Raw genomic sequence first — 20,305 nt, forward strand, 5'->3', positions numbered from 1 at the left:
TTCGACAAAGAAGATGTATAACCCTTTAGCCCCTCCAGCCTCCATCATATTGAGCAATAGGATCGCAGTGCCACTAACCTTTGTGTTTTGCTGACTTATGTCGACAGTTACAGGAGTGTTAGGCTGCTACTTTATTTTATCGATAAATTGTAAGACTTATTTGGCATAAAAGCAGTATGTAAATAATTCTACAAAATAAATATATCAACACAATACCAATATATCAGTGCGATGTCTCATAGGGACCCCTATTGTTCTTAATATAGTAATATCGATTCGATGGACCAGGCTGATGGACAAATTGACGAAACTGATCGATGTTATATAAATTTGGATTATAGGCAAACGAATTCTTTGTCAGCGACTGAACAGTTTCATTTGTTTTAGAGTCAGATCTTTTCTTACTAACCCGTGGCAACTGAGATTTCACCCCAAGGTCTGCCCAAATGTCGTAGTCTTCAGCAGTGTCCCTCTTAACTTCAACTGCCTTGGTTAAGGAAGTCTTTGAGGGTGATTGATTGAGGCGATTTTTCACGAACCCGGTTTTTTTTTTCTGTTCCCCTTGAATTTTTTCCACAATCGGATGTTTGCGGTTCATAAGAAGATTACAAATGTTTTCTTCGGATTGGCATGTATCACCAACATAATTATTTTCAAGGAGAAATCTATTACGCCTTATTAAAATATCAATTTCAAATTCCGCATCTTCACCCAAATCGCAATCACGACAATCGATATAGAGGATGTTACTATTTGATTTGATGGCACGAAGTATGGCAACACCAGCAGAAGGATCAAGGGGTAATGCTGCCATATCCAAATGACGCAATCGACTATGTAATCGCAAAAGGCGACACACCTCATTGGCCACTATTTCTCTGGCCACCTCTATAGCCGATATGTTCAGCTTCTCCACATGTTTTGAATGTACCATAAATCGTATTAGAGAAGATAGGCCGCCAGATGTGATCGGATTATGGGCTAGGCCTAGGTAATCGAGAGGTTCATCGCCTTCATATTCGCTGAGAGCAAACACAATGGCCTCCATGCACGATTTTCCTAATTTATTGTATTCCAGTTGTAGGACTTTTAAAATTTTTTTCCGCTGCAGCAAAGTAGAGAGTGCAATGCAGCAATCGTCGGGAATCAGATCGTAGCCAAAGTCCACTTCTTCCAGCATATTCAGTGTCCTGAGGGCACGGGCTAGAACTAGCAACTGTTCCTTATGCAATGGACTGTTGCGCAAGCGAAATATTTTCAAGTTCTCCAATGTTCTGAGCCCTTTGCTTAGACGTGATATATCATCGAAGGAGAACTTTAAATACCGACGCTGATAGTGCTCCACCCTGCCAGGCGGCCCCAGAAACTCCAAATGAAACGAGACCAAATTATTGAAATGACGCACAAAGCTGAGATCAATGTGATGACAGTGTTCCGATGGGTAGTCATAACGTCTAATGCGTCGCAGTAATTTTCCTTGTTTCGCATATCGCGTATTTTGTCTACCCTATCGCTTGGTTCCGGCTCTACAGGTGTATCAAAGACTCCTTTTATTTTCATTTTGTTCTTTTTTGTAGCAGTTTTCCTAAGGCTTAGCTTGGTTGCTGCATCAAGCATCTGTCGGATTATTTCCCGGCGCTGGCGACGACCGTCACGTTCAGCTTTTCGTTTTGCACAAATATTTCGCAATTGTTGTCGTGCTTCATTGCGACCGTGTCGAGCAATTACGCGATCAACACGTTGCTTATCTGCTTGTACAATAGAAAACTCCCTTGAGGTGTAGATATCAACTCTCCTGACACTATCATCGCTTGAATCTTGCGAAATTATATCAGTGCTTGTTTCATGGTCTTCTCGTTCACCTTCAACATCTTCGTTCTCTTCCTCGGTGTCCGGTTCATCACTGGAAATTTCCTCCATCTCTGATGACGACGATGTGACATCCAACTCTGAGTCACTATCCATATAATGTGCGAATGCAGTTGCCGGCAAAGGCTTCAAACGACGAATGTGCATTGATTTCACACTCCCTTTGACCAGCCCAGCCAAATGGGCCATCTTTTTTTCTGGCCAAAACTCGGCTGGACAGTTTTCAACTAGCTCCACATACTTGAGGCTAACACCCTTGGACTTCCAGTCGTAATCATTCCATTTCTTTAGTTTTAACACCTGGCTCGAGCTTTTGGCAAGGACCACGCGTCGCCAGTAGAGCATATCATCCACCTCAAAGCATTTCTTCAATGGCAAATCCACATTCAGTGAATCATAATATATGCGCATTTTTAATGGATCATTTCGTATAATTGCTGGAATATTTTTAATATCTGCTAATTTAGCCATTGCCTCAATGCACAAATCTGTTAGCGGGCCAACATGATTATTTTCAATGAAAGCCTCTGAATATATCTCACGATTCCTTTCACTAAACAAACGACGAACACTCAACGATGGATTATAGACTTCATATTCGGCTAGTAAATTTTGTTCTTTGGGATTGCGAAATAGATAGGCATGATGTGGCGGTAAAGAAACCTCCTCATTGTCATCGAAATCCATTGTAAACGTAGGAAAATTGTTTGGGTTTTTGTGTTCCTCATCTAAACCAGATATCTAATACTGTTGTGGTATGCTTTTAAATTGCTTGACATAAATTTCATGAGGGGCTTGAAATCTTTACTTTATTATTCTTATTATAAAGTATAGGATATAGTTTAAAACTATCAACCTAACATTATTTTACAAGCACTGGAGTTACCAGTGTTAAGGCCTTAGTTAAGGCCTTCGGCTTAGACGAAAACTACATCCATACACTAGCCTGGGATTCGAACCCGGATCCTCTTTGTCTTTAGTTTATACAACAAGCATTTACTAAGGCACTTGCCAAGTATATTTAAATTAAGCCAAAGCAATCAACAACAAAAACTAAAAGTCCAGCTGGACGTCATTTCATGGCTGCGGCACAATAAGTTTCATTTGTGGTCGAACTAACTTTGATGAACTGCTCTTGCATCTAAGACCAGCCAGTGAGTGCAATAATTATGATCTTGGATCTTTGAGCAGATCCCATGTTGCTCGTTTAAACATACACAGCCTGAGAGACATCTGAAATATTCGACTAGAAAATGCTGTAGATTCTCAATCACATCTAATTATATTAGATTAATATTTCATCGAGTAAAGTGCTTTATAAATACATATCTGTGAAGCTAAAATGGCACGACTGTGCATGCACAACTTATCTTGAATATCTTGTCCTTGTTGTTTGCTATAAACTTTTCATTCATATTTTGATGGTAGTTCTTCAGGGGAATTGAGCACACTCAAACATACAACCTTACGACAATGAGGCCATTCGATAGTTGCCAAAAACAGTAAAAATTGAAATGAAGTAAGTAAGTTGTCTCGGTAGGTATTAGAGAGCTGCATGAATGATAGAAAAATCAATTCGAGTTAACCCTCTAGGACTACTTTCTAAAGTAAAGGCAGAAGTTAATTCGAATAATTTTTTTTTAAGTAAATAGGGGCTGCTGAACTTAAATATTTTTTTTTTTTTTTTTTTTTTTTTTTTTTTTGGTTCTGTTTACTTTATTTAAGATCTATCCAAGGGACAATTATTAAATTTGATCAAACGTTAACATATGGCAAAAATTACAAAATGTGATGATACATACAATTTATAAATAACAATTAATAAATTTGATTAAACGTTGGCATTGGAGGACAATAAGTACGGACTGATTAGGATAATGTCAGTGTGGGTCCTAGGGGCTGCTCAGCTCAGACGGAAAGGTAGGTCCAGTGGATGGTGACGTTTAAGCCTTCTGATGTGTAAGCTATTGTCCAGCAGGTTGATTGCTAGACTGTTCTCATGATTACTCAGCCTCTCAATGTAGCTCTTCGCTCTGCTCTGAATGGTCTCGAGCACCGTCTCCACCTCCAGTTCACGGTGTAGTATTTTGTTTGTCATATAGAACGGTGCACCAGTTATCACGCGTAGGAGTTTGGACTGAAAGCTTTGAATTCTCTGGATGTTGGAGGCGCTAGCTGTGCCCCATAGTTGAATCCCGTATGCCCATATTGGTTTCAGCATCGTATTGTATAGCAGGATTTTGTTTTGGAGTCTCAACTTGGACCTGCCTCCTAGGAGCCAGTACATTTTTCCGAGCTTAGTATCCAGCTGTTTGCGTTTGTTTTTAGTATGGGAGGCCCAGGTTAGGCGCCTGTCCATGGTCAGTCCCAGGTACTTGGCTTCATCCGATCTGGGAATGGTTTGACCATCCAACGTTACTGGTGGACAGTCGTCTCCTTTCAATGCGAAGGTGGTGTGTTGGGACTTTTCTGTGTTGATTGTGATGCACCACTTTTCCAGCCATGGACTCACCAAGTTGAGCTGTTCTTGGAGGATTTGTGATGCAGCCGAAGCATATTTAGCATGCGCCAGGAAGGCAGTGTCATCGGCATATGTGGCAACCAGCAGGTCTTGGTGATAATATATTGGAAGGTCTGCCGTGTAAAGCGTGTATAAAATTGGGCCAAGTACACTTCCCTGCGGCACTCCCGCATTCACTGGTAGAATCCTGGACTCTTCGCTGCCTACCCTGACGTAAAAGGACCTTCCATGCAGGTAGCTCTTTAGGAGTAGGAAGTAGGGCATTGGAAGTTGTTTCTTTAGCTTGTGTATGAGCCCGGTGTGCCAGACGCGATCAAATGCTTGTTTGACGTCTAGGAATACGGCTGAGCAGTATTCCTTCCTCTCGAAAGACGTAGTGATTGTCTCCACTAAACGATGACATTGCTCGGGGGTGCCGTGTCTAGTCCTGAATCCGAATTGATGGTTAGGGATTAGGCCGTCGTCTTCTAGAATAGGCAGTACTCTTCTTAAAATTACTCTTTCGAGTAATTTAGAGAGCACTGGCAATATGAACTCAAAAAAAATATAGAAGCTTTCGTTTACCTAGAAGGTGAGAAAATTTAAATAAACGCCTCAAGGCACGCTTGGGCTTTGAGGGTTTTACCCAAAACCCATTTAGTTTCCAACTAAATTGAATTTTTTTAATTTTTGTTTTATTTTAATCGATTAAATAATTTTATTTGTTGCTATGATACTCAGCAAAACAATTTTTGTTGGCCGAGCAGTATAAATGCAGTTTGCATTTTGTGCAAATGCACTGCGTTCGGGAAGTTTTGCAGTGCTTGCAGCTTCTTTTTCCCGTAATGCGATCCACCCACTCTGGAAAATGATTGAAATGGTCAAACCTCAAGTCCTTTATTGGGTGATTTGATTTTTGGCCTTGTTTGAGTTGTGGCTGCAATGGTCGCCGAGAAATTGGCGACAGCAAAGTCTGTGATGGCGACCGACTTAATCGCGCAGACAAAGATGAGGATGGTGAAGGTAAATTGTTCATGAGTGGACGACCTGGCAAGTTTTTTGACTGGTAGCCCACTAGACCCGCAGCAATCGATTCTCTGAAATCCGGAAGTTCAATGAATTTCTCGCTGCTCATGGTTTCCTTTTGGATTCGTCTATATAGGATGTAGGCGTTTGTTGTTGCCATATCTACTAAATGGTAGAAAATTCGGGTTGCAGCATCCTGAGTTTTACTTCTTATATGGTATCGGCCCATAAGCCCATCCATCAGATCCACGCCTCCCATATGAGCGTTATATTCCCATATAACTTGTGGGCAGTCAATTTCTACAATGCGCTTCGACTTTCGGTCGTACCGAGCTGCCTTTGGTGTTCCTCTTTGAGTATTTGAACTTATAAACGGCTTAACGCCCACATAGGTCGATAATAAGCGAACGGCCTTGTTCTTTCCACAGGTTTTCTAACCTCCACTCCATATGAGGAACCCACGTATTCAACTAAAAAACCTCTTGGCTTTTCCTTGATGGCACTATCGTTTGGGAGCTTGAAGTTTGGTATCCGATTTACCCGAACCGTTCCCAAACTATAAATCCCTTATGCCCGAAGATATACCATCAAAGGCAGCGATGTGAAAAAATTGTCAAAATATATTATATGATGTTTGAAACTTTCAACAGTTTTCGTCAAGCGTACAACTATGTTGGCTGACGCACCGATATCAGAGTAACCAGGTAATATCGCATTATCACCTGCGCCGCTATATACTTCAAATCGGTAGGCATAGCCAAAAGAATCACATAGAACAAATAATTTAATACCCCACTTGTGTGGTTAATTCGGCATGTATTGCCGCAAATGGACCTTCATTTTTGTGCTGCACATTTGTTCGTCAACGCATAATTAGGCACGGGGTCAAATCTTTCATTCAAAATGTCAATAACTCTTCGCGTGCGAAATAGTGAATCGTAGCCAGGCTCACCCTTTTTGATTCGCTTACTCTCGTCACACAATGAGAAGTATTTCTTAATTGCTTCAAATTTGCTACGGGTCATACAAGTTTGTATCGGTGCAAATGCGTTTTGACTCCAGTAACTTTTCAAATTAGGGTAGCGATATATAGACATGTAAATTAAAATTCCTATATAGTGATGAATATCTTCCGTTGTTATCTTAAACTTGTTGGCAATATTGTCCTTTAAGGCTGCGCGCATTGTTTCCTCGACGATTATACTTATATTGTCCGAGTTTAAAAAATAACAAAATAGTTGAAACGGAGTTTTCAGATCAGTTATTTTGGATGGCAACGAAGAGTCGCCTTGAAAAGCAACATTGTTTATGTGCAAATGCATAGATTGCTGTCGCCACATAACTTTACTAGGTTCCTTTATAATTGTTTCGATACCTATTCATAAATAAATTAATGAGTTGTATTACAAATCAAAGTAATGATTTGCTTACAAGTCCATTAAAACCACCAGAAGACGGTAAAGATACAGGTGTTGCTCCTTCAATAACTGGCAATGGTGATTGAGGCCTCTAACGAGTTTTTCGGGAAGGCTCATGGCTCTGCACAGTATTTTCATTGTTTTCAATATTACTGCACATTAAGGATACAGTAGATAGATCTTCTAATGCAGTGTTAAGTGCCTCTGCCACGTCTTCATCCTCGTCGTCACTCGAAATACTCGACATGTCCACATCCGACGGGACTGATTCGAACAACTCCAGCAGTTGTTCATCCGTCAAATCAGACCATTTATAGCAAGCTCTCAAAGCCATTATTCAATCTCTATTAAAAAATTCAACAATAAATAAAAATTACACACAAATCACCCAAGAAGTGCAAGCAGTTGTGAAATAGCTGCTAGCAACAAATTTTGCCGTGGAGCCCCAAGAGTGCCTCAAAGCAGTTATCACTTTTATGATGCTACAAAGCAGAACTTTAACATATTCGCACATATTAAACTTTCTTTAAATAGTACATTAACTTACCTTTCACGAAAAAAAACATTGAGTTAATTGGTTGTATAAATTCACTTTTATCAACACAGTAAAAGACAATGTGCAGCAGCTGAAATTTTTGGCGCGAAGTAACACATGATTCGATAATATGTTTATCAAAAGCACCGATAAAAGTTTCCGAGCGCTTTACAACATTGGCAGTGCTTTTTGGCAGTTATTTTTAAAAGTTCAACCATTTTTAAATTAACTAAAAGCTCTTAGTTATTTTTTTAAAATTAAAAATAAAATACGTGCCTAGAGGCACTCTTCGTCCTAGAGGGTTAACAACATTCAAAACCAAATAAATGAATTGAATGACTTTAAAAATCGACTTCAACTAAATGAGTGTGCGACGTAAAAATCAGTTGCACAACATTCAAACGAAACAAAACGAATTGAATGAGTTAGGAAGTGAGTCAATGAGTTGCTATGATTCGAATGCATTCGAATTCCAATTCTGATTTTAGAATTTAGTATTTATTTGTATTGTATATTTTTGAACTATATGTGATTACTATACTACAAAACCAGAGTGGTTAGTGGCTCAGTGGGGACCTACTCAGACTACAATACTGTTGTTATCCGGTTCAAACCCCCTACAGGGATAGAGAAGGATTTTTTTTCCAAATAGTGAAGTATATTAAAAAGTAGATCCATTGTGTATATGATGGATTAAAGAATATGATTTTTTTTTATAATATATTAGATAGCCTTATTTATGTTTTCACGGTTCGTGGCAATTAGGAATCTAATTTAGAAAAATTAGATTTTACAAGATTTGTCCCAAATTGTCAAATCCAAAACTGCGTACTAAAGTTTCTGGTGTATTGCATATTTTCATTTTAATAGCCCCCATTTCGCCATTATTTTCTATACATTTTTATACCCTTGCAAAAAGGGTATATTAATTTTGGTCAAAAGTGTGCAACGCATAGAAGGAAGCATTTCCGACCATATAAAGTATATATATTCTTGATCAGCACGAGACGAGACGAGTTCAAATAGCCATGTCCGTCCGTCCGTCCGTCTGTCCGTCTGTCCGTCTGTCCGTCCGTCTGGATCAACGCAAACTCCTCCTAGACCGTTAAAGCTACAGAGCTGAAATTTGTAGGCTTGTATATACTGCAGGCGTTGTATATCTCGGATTCACCCGGATCGAATCACTATATCATATAGCTTCCATACAAATGGCAAAGTCACGAATAGTGACTTTTCTTAATAACTTTGTTATTTTCTATGCTATTGTCATGAAATTTAATATTGGTGAGTTAATTACACATATAAACGACTGTGCCAAATTTGATCATGATCGGGTGACTATATCATATAGCTCCCATAGGAACGATCTTTCGAAAACAGTGACTTTTGTCAATAACTTCGTTACTTTTGACGCGATTGCTTTCAAATTAAACATTTGTTAGTTTAATATATCTGCTAATGACTGTGCCGAATTTGATAAAGATCGGGTTACTATATCATAGGAAAACAGTGACTTTGATCAATATCTTCGTTTTTTCCTATGCTAAGATTGTACGCCGTTCTTTCGCAAACATTAACATTTTTAGCTTGAACGTTTTCCCATTTTGATGGCTATAGGTAAGGAAAGAGTTACCATAAAAGTTGCAAGGGTATACAAACTTTGACACGGTCGAAGTTAGCCCCGGCCCTCTGGTTGATAAAATAATTAGTTTTTGTTGCTTTTAATCATCCCAATAAAAATGAGTCAATTCGAATAATTCTAATGATTCGAGTGCCTTAGTACAATTCAATGCTTTGACACTCAATTCATTGCCTTTCATTAAACAGAGTTACGTATTTTGAGAGATATGACAAGTACAAACTCACACTCATTCATTTCATTGTGTAGTTGTCACTCATTTATTTGAATTCAATTCGAATGGATTCATTTGACTTTGACTTTGCTTCCATTCATGCAGCTCTCTAATATAAACTTCGGCATAGCCGATGTTAGCTTCTTTGATTTTTTTTTGTTGTCAGACAATGTAAGCTTAAATTTCGTATCAGTGATTTGGAAAGCCAGAAAACAAAGAAATTGATGTTGGATAGTGCAAGCGAAGAAGTTATTCACGGAAGGGGGCGAAGCAATTGCATTAGCGACCCACTGATCAGTTAAATTTCGCTACGACACCGGCAAGTGCAAGGGCAAGCGGCGAGAAATAAGATAACAACGAACGAAATACGCAGCCCAAAGAAAATGAATAAGAGTTAAAAAAAACAAGTGATTGAAACAAGAATGAAAAGCATAAAGAATGAAAAATTTAAAAAAAAAGTGAAAACGAAAAATTTGTTAGCTTCCATTTTTTTTGTGTTTAAATCTAGGTATTTATATATAATTTAAAGTTAGAACAAGTAAAAAAAAAAAATATCAAAGAAGCTAACGTCGGCTATGCCGAAGTTTATATACCCTAAACTATATCATACAGCTACCATGGGAACGATTGGTGGAAAACAGTGACTTTGATCAATATCGTCGTTATTTGCTATGCTAAGATTGTAGGCCGTTCTTTCGGAAACACCTTTTTTAGATAAAACGTTTTTCCACTTTGATGGCTACAGGTAAGGAAATAGTTACCAAAAAAGTTGCAAGGGTATACAAACTTTGACAAGGTCGAAGTTAGCCCCGGCCCTCTGGGTTTAACACAATTTTTGTTACCAACTGAACAAAAGTAAAAAAATAAAAAGGAAAAAAATAAGTTTTGAGTTATATATTTTTTTTTAAAGGAATTACAACTCGATTTTCTTTGGTGTTTCTGAGATTGTAAATTTACTTATGTATATGCCGACTTATATATATATCGAGTTCGCTGTTGCAGTCCTTGGCCTTGGCATTGTCCTTCTCGACTATTTGGATTAGTTCATCATTTTTACTTCACTGTATTATTTTATTTAGAATTCACTTGATTACTTTGCACTGAACTGTATTTGTTAGTTCCGGACCTGGGCTATCTATTACTGAACTCTCTGAGCCTAATGCCCCGTCTTATATAGCACCTCACATGATGACAGTTCTCGTACTTTGGCAACATTTATTAGTCAACATGTTGCTTAGGCCTGTAAACTCAACATCTCTGCAAACGCTGCACGGCAGTGTTGTAAATTAGAGGCTTTGATTCATTTTCCGACATGGCGATTCTGACAAACTACACGTCCTCGTGTAGGTAAAAATATTACCACCATATTAATCATCTTTTTACAGGTCTTAACTTTATTATCTAAATCAAATCCATTCATCATCATCTCTATCTTAGTTTAACGTTTCTTCTCAATTTCTTTTTCTTCATTTATGTTACATTGTTTATAACTTATCTAACTTTACAATAGTGCCATAGCAAGTCCTTCTGCTATGGTGCGGTCTTGACCCCCGCCATAGCAATTCCTTCTCCTCTTTTCCCTCTCGGGACTCTAACTCTTTCATTAATAACATCTAAAGGATCAGTCACCTTATCCATCATACCTCTCATTTATTTATTGTGTTTAGCATGTTTTCTTAAGTTTTCTCTGTCTATCACAACATCTGCATCTTCATTAATTGGCAAAAAACCAATAGTTCTAGCGATTCAATGCCAGTTGAGCATCAGCCAAAGCATCCTGCCACGATCTCGGTTACCTCAGTCAAGTGAATTTCGGAAAAAAAAAGTCCACAGGTGCCATTCGCTCGCCTTTTCGATACTCTATATCGAAATCAAATGATTTTGAAAACGCTCACCACCTATGTACTCTTGGGGTTAAATCTAACTTAGTACGACTAGCCTTTAAAGAATTACAGTCCGTATATACTACGAATTTTCGCCCCTGGAGATAATGACGGAAGTGTTTAATTGCGTTAACAACTGCCAACGTCTCCAACTCGTAGATGTGGTACTTCGGTTCGGCAGGAGACATGCATTTGCTGTAATATTCCACCACAAGGGGTTTGTGATCAATTCTATGGAGCAATATTGCTCCATAGCCCACCAACCTAGCATCAAATATAATTAGGGCTGGAGCATTCGTCAAAACAGTTATTATCTTTGATCGGATTTGCTCGTGCTCTGGTCTCCAAACAAAATCCGTGTTTTTCTTTGATGTAAGGAGATACAAGGGTTTTAGTATCTCTGAGAATTTTGGTACAAACTGTCGGAAATAAGAGGTCAAACCTATAAATCAACATCGCTTCAATTTTTCGTTTTTTTGGTATGATTTCTCCATTACTTATTTCATACCCCAGATACTCTAGCCTAGTTTTAAGAAAAGAACACTTTGTAACGTTAAATGAAAATCCCTCCTTACTCAAAGTATCTAGGACTATGTGCAATCAATCTAAAGCTTTTTCTTTGGTTTCGGCTATAATCAACACATCATCGATATACACGACGGCGTAGGTGTGTGCTAAAACTCCTATTGCTTTTATTATCGCACGCTGAAATACAGAAGGTGCATTTTTTAGACCAAAAGGCATGGCCTAAAACTCATACTGCTCCTCAGGCGTAACAAAAGCGGTTTGCTCTATAGAATCTTCAAGTATCGGAACTTGCAGCACTTTACCGCATAAACTTATTGTTCCTGATGGTGGAGAAACTGTTCAAATGTTTACACGCTTCTCGTACACCTTGTCGTTTCCCGGCATTCGTCCTTTTGGATAAGATACGGCCCCACTCCATCGCACTTGAAGCAAATGATTGTCTTTCTTTTCTACTCTGGAGGAGAGGCAGCCCAACGCCTGGATTCTTGTTGAAAGATTGCTTGATTCCTGGAACGGCAGTCTACACTCTTATGCCCAAGTTTGTTGCAGAAATGGCATTTGAAGTCAGATTGTAGCTGCATTCGCTTGCTTTCGAAATCTCTCGGATCCAAATGGTCTCGTCTCTTGCGAACAGAAAACGCCTTTAATTCGACTTGCATTTCCTTTCGCGTCTTTGTGTCCTTTGTAAAAAAGGTTCGCTGCACCTCGAGTTCAACCTGAGTAACGTGAGCCAGAACCACTGACACAGCAGCTTGCTCCATAGTCATTCCATTCCATTTTGACAGAAGGGACGTTAACAACTGGCTTCCGTACAATGACAAGCACTCTCCTTTTGACCGACCAATGAAAATATTGAAAATATCCTGTCTCCAAAGTTAGATTGAACTGCACATGGTGCGCGAATTTTATTATAATCGGTTAAGTGGTTTAACCAAGTCCATTGAGGACAAACATTGTTTTGCCATATAAATAATTTTCTACTTACTTCTAGTGTAGATAAAAAATAGCTAGGCAAAACATTATTTTTAAATTATTATAATTTATCCCTTAAAACAATATCAATATCTTAATGCTATAGCGTGAACAATATTTTTGTTTGTCCATCTTTAGCTAACATTGGACGGTTTACCCACTCGAGAGCATGCCATTGATATGATAAAATTGGCCTCTGATTTTGAATGTAGAATTGAATTGTTGACCATTTGTATTAGTATTTCGAACTATTTCTGTTGCTCCTAACGATGCCATTTGAAAGCATGAATTGAATCTTCGAATTGACTTCAGGAACACGTTAGAATCTGGATCCATGCCGATAAGTAAGCCGTTCAATGGTTCAGGTGGTGTTTCAATTTCAGGTAGTTGCACTTTTCCTGACGCGCAGCACATCCCAGCTGGCTCATTTTTGAATTTCAGAGCATGACAATGCGGACATTCTTTGTCCATAGCACCAAATGAAGTCACTTCCGAGTGAAGCAGACATATTTTTAAGTGTTCGCTAGAAAATGTCATATTTCTAGTGTTTCGCCATAATGCAAGAAACACAATGACTCTGTTGGCGGTACCAATAATAACAATTTTAAAGTAAAAAACCACTAAGACACCAGCAAACCAGCAAACTTCAATGAGCCACAATGCCACAAACTAATCAATGCAAGCTGTAGTCGATGGTGCAATCATATAGAAAGGCTGCTCGATTCAAATCAATTCTTGAACCATTTCTTCTTGCACTTTGAAGATTATTCCTATGTTCATCTGTACGATAGGATCGACGATTTCTCGTTTCTAACCTAACCGTTTCATAGGCTGTCCTCTGTGCTCTTGTGTTTCAGAAGCAAGGGCATTAACCCTTACTCGTTGAATACTAAAGCGCTGCTCTTCTCGTATAATTTCTCCTTGTTCTTCGGATAATCTAGGATGTGGCATATTGATTAGATTGCTAATTGGTTTGTTTTGATTATATGGGTTACTAAACACTGCACAAAACACGATTTTCGAATTTCTATTATGTTACTACACAAAACACGATATACCAATTTTTCCTTTAGTTTTCACATTGTATATTACAGAGCACTACAATGACATTAAAACAACAGTTGACTTTATTTAAATTGACTGTTAGAAAACGTTTGTATAGGGAAAAGAAATTGAAAGACCTATTTCGCTATTAGACAAAAATAATTTTAAAAAAGCAAAAAAAAAAATGAAAACCCAAAACTAACTAGTTTCGGGCGGGGGTTGAACCAGAGTTTGGTCGTTTTTAGGCAGGACCTCTACCGGTAACACCGTCGAGCTGCTTGTAGTCCACACGTCGTTTTGCTTATAAGTCACCAAAGATATTATTTCTTAGTTACATTCAACGTGTAGTAGAAGGTACTTCTAAATAATCAGTGTTGTGGCGAAAACTTTTTTTTTTTTCTTTTTGACGTAGTCGTACAACGCTTAGTACGACAAAGTGGCCCATATGACACCAGGCCCGAGGCAGTTACGAAAGACCCTAAGTAAAGTTAATGTTTCAATCTCACTCCGACATAAGGATAAACATAAATTAAACTAAAGAAATATAAAATATTAAATGTAATGAAATAATAGGTTACATATACAAAGAAAACAGGATAGGTTGAAATAAAGATGATTACAATTAATTACGAGCGAGGAAGGACAAGAGCGCAGTTTTTATACCCGGAAGCGATGTTTCGGAACCGATAACCTGCCAAAGTCTGTTGTAGTCACTACATAGTATACGAAAATGTTCATGCAAAAAAAGTTCGTTGTGCAAGTAGGAAGTTATAGCGGTTTGAAATTACGGGTCCTTCTAGATGGAACAGAAAAGTTAATTTGGCTCAACAGCTCTGAGGAGTCAATCTCACCATTCAAAAGTTACACCAAGCACATTTCTACGATTAGTTAAAGAAGGAAGGTTACCTAACTGAAGTCGACTAGAATAAGATGGAAGTTGTACAGTTGGTTCACGGCGCAAATAAAGAAAGGCAAAAATTAAAATTTTGTTTTGATAAAACTCATATTGAAGAGACCAAACACAAGATCCATACTCGAATAAAATTTTTTTTTGATAAAACTCATATTGAGGAGACCAAACACAAGATCCATACTCCAATATGGGGCGGACTAAAGAAGTATAAAGTATTTTGTAAGTTTGTGGTCTATTAAGATCCCCAAATCTTTTAAAACCAAAGAAGGATTATTAATTCTATCTAACGGGAAATTATTTAAAAGTAACTTGTCATTTGTGGAGAACCCCTGTAAAAAGACATAATTTTATACTTAGAACAGTTTAGCGATAACAAGATAGCCCTACACCACCCCTGAAAAGCATTCAGGTGAGCTTGAAGGGTTTGTCACGAAAGAGAATCTACGATGCGATTAGTGATTTTTACATCATCGGCATAAATAAGAACTCTAGAATTTAAAAAAACGGTGGAAAGATCGTTAATAAAAATGGCGAATAGGAATGGGCCAAGGGGACTGACCTGTGGGACTCCCGATTCAACACAAATGATCTCAGAAAGACAGGACCTAAAATGAGCACTCTGCCTCCTATTGCTTAGATATTGTGAAATCCAAGCAAGCAGAGCATCCGGAAAGCCAACTAAATTTTGCTGTATTTGAGATGTCATAATTTTCTCAAACAGTTTAGGTATCGCTGACAATTTACAAACTCCTCTTCCACATTTGTGAAGAGGTAAAATAAACGAATCCTTCTATATAGTTGGAAACTCGGACAGTGTAACGGACAACGCTAAAAGCTTAACTAAATGCGAGCACAATGATTCCGCACAGAACATCAAGACACAAGTGGAAATACCGTCTGGGCCCAGTGAGTACACCGGCTTAATCGTCATTAGTTCCTTAGCTACCGAACTTTCCGTTATAAAAGGATTAAGAATCCAATCGGATTTCGTTATAGGATATGGATATATGGATATATCTTACTTTAGTTGTACTTAGTGGATATGTACGTAATCGAGAAGAAATTAGTAAATAAATTAGTTAACGAAACTATAGAACTTTTTAGGCTTTTCAGAGAATTGCAAATTGCAACGTCGTAAGTAATTATTATAGCATTTAGAAGTAGAAACAATAAAATTCGATTAAGCATCCAAGTAACGAGAAAGATCCGATGATAGACCCGTGACTTTATACTTTTTGTAATACCTAGACCATGGTGATTTTGCGTCCCCACCGGAGACACTAGGGATACAAAGCCGTTAAAGATTGAGTCAACAGTGGAATAAAATAAAGAAATGGCGGAATTCATATCCGTACAAGTGTATAAATTATCACTTAATAATAATCATTCTTTAGTGAGACTCGGCGATGGGCTCGCGGCTGGGAAACTCAATAGATAACTCTAAAGTTGGATGAAAACTATCCTCTGGTAACACCATCGAAATAGTTCTAGATACTTCACAAAAACTAGGATCAGAAGTAAAAAGCTCAAGCAGACCATCAATAAAATCGTGACACCCAGAGGGCAGCAAAGCTTTGCTACCATTAAGTGTTGACCAAGTTATAGTGGGCAGGTTAAAGTACCCAAAGGACAATTAAAGAGTCTCTGTCAGAAAGTAGTTCAAGTATAAATGCAATAGATTCTAAGTGTAGTAAGTAGGTTGGCCATTCCGATTGGGGCGGATTGTAAGAACATGTAACAAAAATGAAATAACGAATAAATATACTTTAACGCATATAAATTCGATACTACTTGAAACAGGTATCGTTATCAGACCAGATAATAGGGCGGAATCTGCTGCAATAAGAACTCCACCACCCCTATAATCAGAACGATCACGTCTAAAAATATTGAAATTAGAGAGTAAAACTGTGGCGTCAAAAATGTCAGGTTTTAACCAAGTCTCCGTAAAGACATTTAGGTCAAAATCAAAATACTGACTAGAAAGAGTTTAGTAAGTTCAGTATTTCTCTTAGCGGACGTTGACGATACTATGAGCAGTACGTTCAAGTGGCCCCTACGACACCAGGATAACTGCCCACCTCCCACCCGACCGACCGAGGGTGCAGCCGTATAACGCACGGCACGAATCGCGTGGACAAAATACACAATAGAAAAGACAGACAAACACATAATACTATAGCTATCTATTAACTAAATGGGATAGGATAGATGTTTTAAGCATATTAATAGAAAACTCTGAGCCGATTACAGGGGATAGAAGATTGTAATCAGAGCAGAGGACCCTAAAAGGTTCATGCATAGCATAGTTAGAAGAACAACGACTAAGGGATAAAGGTATTAAAGGATGTCTACTCCGTCTACATGGTACCGACAGATTTACTTGAGCTAATAACTCAGGCGAGTCGATATCACCAATTAAGAGCTTGTGCATAAAAATGACACCAAGCATAATTCTACGGTTAGTTAGGGACGGAAGGTTAATCAAGAGAAGTCTACTAGAATACGAAGGCAAATGGACATTGCGATCCCAGTTTAAGCCACGAAGAGCAAATAGCAAGAACTGCTTTTGAACGGATTCTAGTCTAATCTGGTGCGACTCATATTGAGGTGACCAAATGCAAGATCCATACTCTAAAATAGGACGGACAAGCGAAGTAAAAAGAACTTTAGTTGTATAGGGGTCATCAAATTCTTTTGACCATCTTTTAATGAAACCCAGGACACTCATGGCCTTTGCGACCGTGGTGGAAATATGGGTGTTAAAATTTAACTTATGGTCCATAAGTACGCCCAAATCATTCATATTATTTAGACGTTCTAAAGAGCTGTTGTTTAGAAAATAAGTGACCAGTTGAGGAGAGTTACGAAAAAAAGTCATTACGTTACATTTGGTAGTGTTAAGTTTTAGTAGATTAAACTGGCACCAGGATTGAAAGTTTTTAAGATCAGCTTGTAGCCGACTAAATGAATCTGTATCTTTATAAGTAAGACAAAGCTTGACATCGTCAGCATACATAAGCACACGCGAATGAACAATGACTGATGGAAGATCGTTAATAATAGTGTGAAGAGCAGAGGGCCAAGATGACTACCTTGAGGTACACCAGAAGTCACAGAAATGGAAACGGAAAAAGAAGACTTAAAAAGTACCTTCTGCTTTCTATTTGTTAAATATTCTCGAACCCAAGAAAGGAAAAGGGGTGGAAACCCAATGTCGCTCAGCTTAGAAAGTAATAGGGTATGATTAACGGAATCAAAGGCTTTGCTGAAGTCAGTGTATATGACATCAGTTTGTTTACCATTTTTGAACCCCTTGATAATTATTGATGTAAATTCTAAAAGGTTAGTGGTTGTAGATCTACGTTTCACAAACCCATGTTGGGATGGGAATAATAGAGCTGCAAAAATGTTGCAATTGAGAAGTTATAATTTTCTCAAAAGCTTTCGGAATAGCGGACAATTTTGAGATACCCCTATAGTTAGAGGCTTCGGACTTTTTGCCATTTTTATGCAGAGGAATAATATACGACTCCTTCCAAATAGATGGAAAAGAGGAAGATTCTACAGACAATAGAAACAATTTTAAAATGGGTTTACAAAATGCGTTTGCACAGAACCTGAGTATACATCCAGGAATACCGTCTGGCCCCGGAGAATAAACAGGTTTAACTAATTTAAGTTCGCTAAGAATATAACTTTCATCAATCACTGGATTGAAAATGCAATTAGCCTTTTTTAAATGATAAGGATACGGACTTGCTCAATATTCCGTTGAGGAATCAGTTGTTTTGAAAAAACTCGCAAACATATCGGCAATTGCCTGATCAGTGCTCGCTTTTTTATTTGAAAAGACAAAAAAGATGGGTGCACAGAGGTCTTACGTTTAGAATTAACAAAATTATAAAATTGTTTAGGGTCAGAAGAAAACTGAAGCTTACACCGCTGAAGATAATTCTTATAGCATTGTCTATTAAGCATCATGAATTTTGAACGAGCGACTGTATACAGAGCGTAATCTGATGAACGACGTGTTTTTTGGAACTTCTTATAATATCGTCTCTTCACATTTTTCAAATTGGATAGCTCGCGAGAGAACCAGGGAGGTTTGTTAAGCCGCTCCAGCCTACCAAGAGGCACACAAATATCAAAGAGTGAATTCAGAGTATCATAGAAAAAACGAACAGCCGAGTTCATATCACTACAATTGTACAGATAAGACCAATCGGTAGTAGCAATGTTTCTTTAAGGCTGGCAAAGTCAGTCTTACGAAAGCACCTAGTTAGTGGTAACTCATTTGAACCAAGTAATGGTGAAAGCAAGGGCAAATCAATTTTTAAATTTAATGTAGGATGAAATTTGTCTTCTGGAAGAACAAATGGTTCGATCCTAGAAACCTCACAATAAGAAGAATCCAATACAAAAATAAGATCTAACGATTTTCCATTAGAATTTAAGACAGGATTGACTTGGGATAAAGATAAGCCTAGAAGGCCATCAATAAAGTCATGTGACAAAGAGGGCAGCAACGTGGTAGATTTATCTGTTAGTGACCATGCTAAAGCGGGTAAATTAAAATCACCTACAACTATGAGCATGTCTTGACTCGAAACTAAAGAGGAGACAAATTGAATTGCCTCTAAATGATTTAAATATACCACCATGTCTGACAATGGTGGAATATAGGAACAAGTAATGAAAGCATTAAAAGATTTAAAATTTACTTTAACACCGACAAACTCAATCTCCTGGGTACTAGAAAATTGAATCATTTCAGATGATAAAGCAGCATCCACAGCTATCAGAACGCCACCACCTATGCGAGAAATCCGGTCACGTCTGAAAATAGAAAAGTTTGTGGAAAAAACCGATGCATCAGCAATATCAGGTTTTAGCCACGTCTCTGTGAAAGCTAGAATGTTATGCTCAAAAGAAAGACTACATAGAGATTAGGAAGTTTAGATTTCAGTCCTCTAACGTTCTGGTAACCCAGGTTAAGGGACGAAGCTAGTTTTTTGACACACCAGCAGATGCTGATGTGGCAGGAATAGTATTAGTTGTTGTTGTAGGCAAGCGAATCGGTTGCCGATTTTTCTTTTTTACAGTATATTCCTTAAATATTATATGTTTAGGCCAAAAATCTTCTCGACATATAGTGTCGATGATATTGGCAGAAACACTAATTTTAAAGGACGAAATGTCCCGAGAATAAGAAAATTTAAACTTCTCCACCGCAATATTCGAGACGTTAACTTTCTTCCGAATATAGGCTATTACATCATCAGATGTGACAACAGGGTCTAGCCTAGAAACAAATATATGTTTCTTTGGTGGTATGCCAACGAGAGGCCGCGGTCCCGAAGCGTCAGCCGCAGCAGTAGCGTTGGACAAGTCACCCACTGCAGCAGTCAACTTGTTCACGGGGCCCTCGATACTTTTAGAACTATCGGCAATTTCCATTGGAATGGGTAATTGCCCAGATACATCGGACACTACAATAGGCATCGTTTTTAAGAGATCATTCCCAGGTGATACCGGTAATTCATTACTAATAGCATTCACAACCGGGCTCTTAAACGATATCAATTGCTGTACATTAGGAGTGGACGGTGCATGAGACCGGTCGGGGACGATAAGAGACGCTGGCGGATCTACAGATACAGAAACACCCCAAGGACTGGTCCTTTTACGTTTCGGAGACTCATTCATAAGCGATAAACTTCTGAACTGAGTCTCCACCGCAGTAAACTCCGCTTGGAGTTTA

At 38.3% G+C, this 20,305-nt stretch overlaps 1 protein-coding gene across 1 annotated transcript; it reads right to left on the minus strand.

Annotated features, from left to right (window-relative positions):
• Positions 1–223: 223 nt before the first annotated feature.
• On the minus strand, positions 224–2,280 carry LOC6637778. The gene is made up of 4 exons (XM_047012758.1): positions 1,406–2,280; positions 673–1,346; positions 410–618; positions 224–310 (listed from the first exon to the last, which is right to left on the minus strand). Exons 1-4 carry the CDS (start codon positions 2,278–2,280, stop codon positions 224–226), a joined length of 1,845 nt encoding a protein of 614 aa, XP_046868714.1.
• Between the last annotated feature and the right edge of the window lie 18,025 nt (positions 2,281–20,305).

The sequence above is a fragment of the Drosophila willistoni genome, unplaced genomic scaffold, assembly GCF_018902025.1.
Source record: "Drosophila willistoni isolate 14030-0811.24 unplaced genomic scaffold, UCI_dwil_1.1 Seg263, whole genome shotgun sequence".
NCBI classification, from domain to species: domain Eukaryota; kingdom Metazoa; phylum Arthropoda; class Insecta; order Diptera; family Drosophilidae; genus Drosophila; species Drosophila willistoni.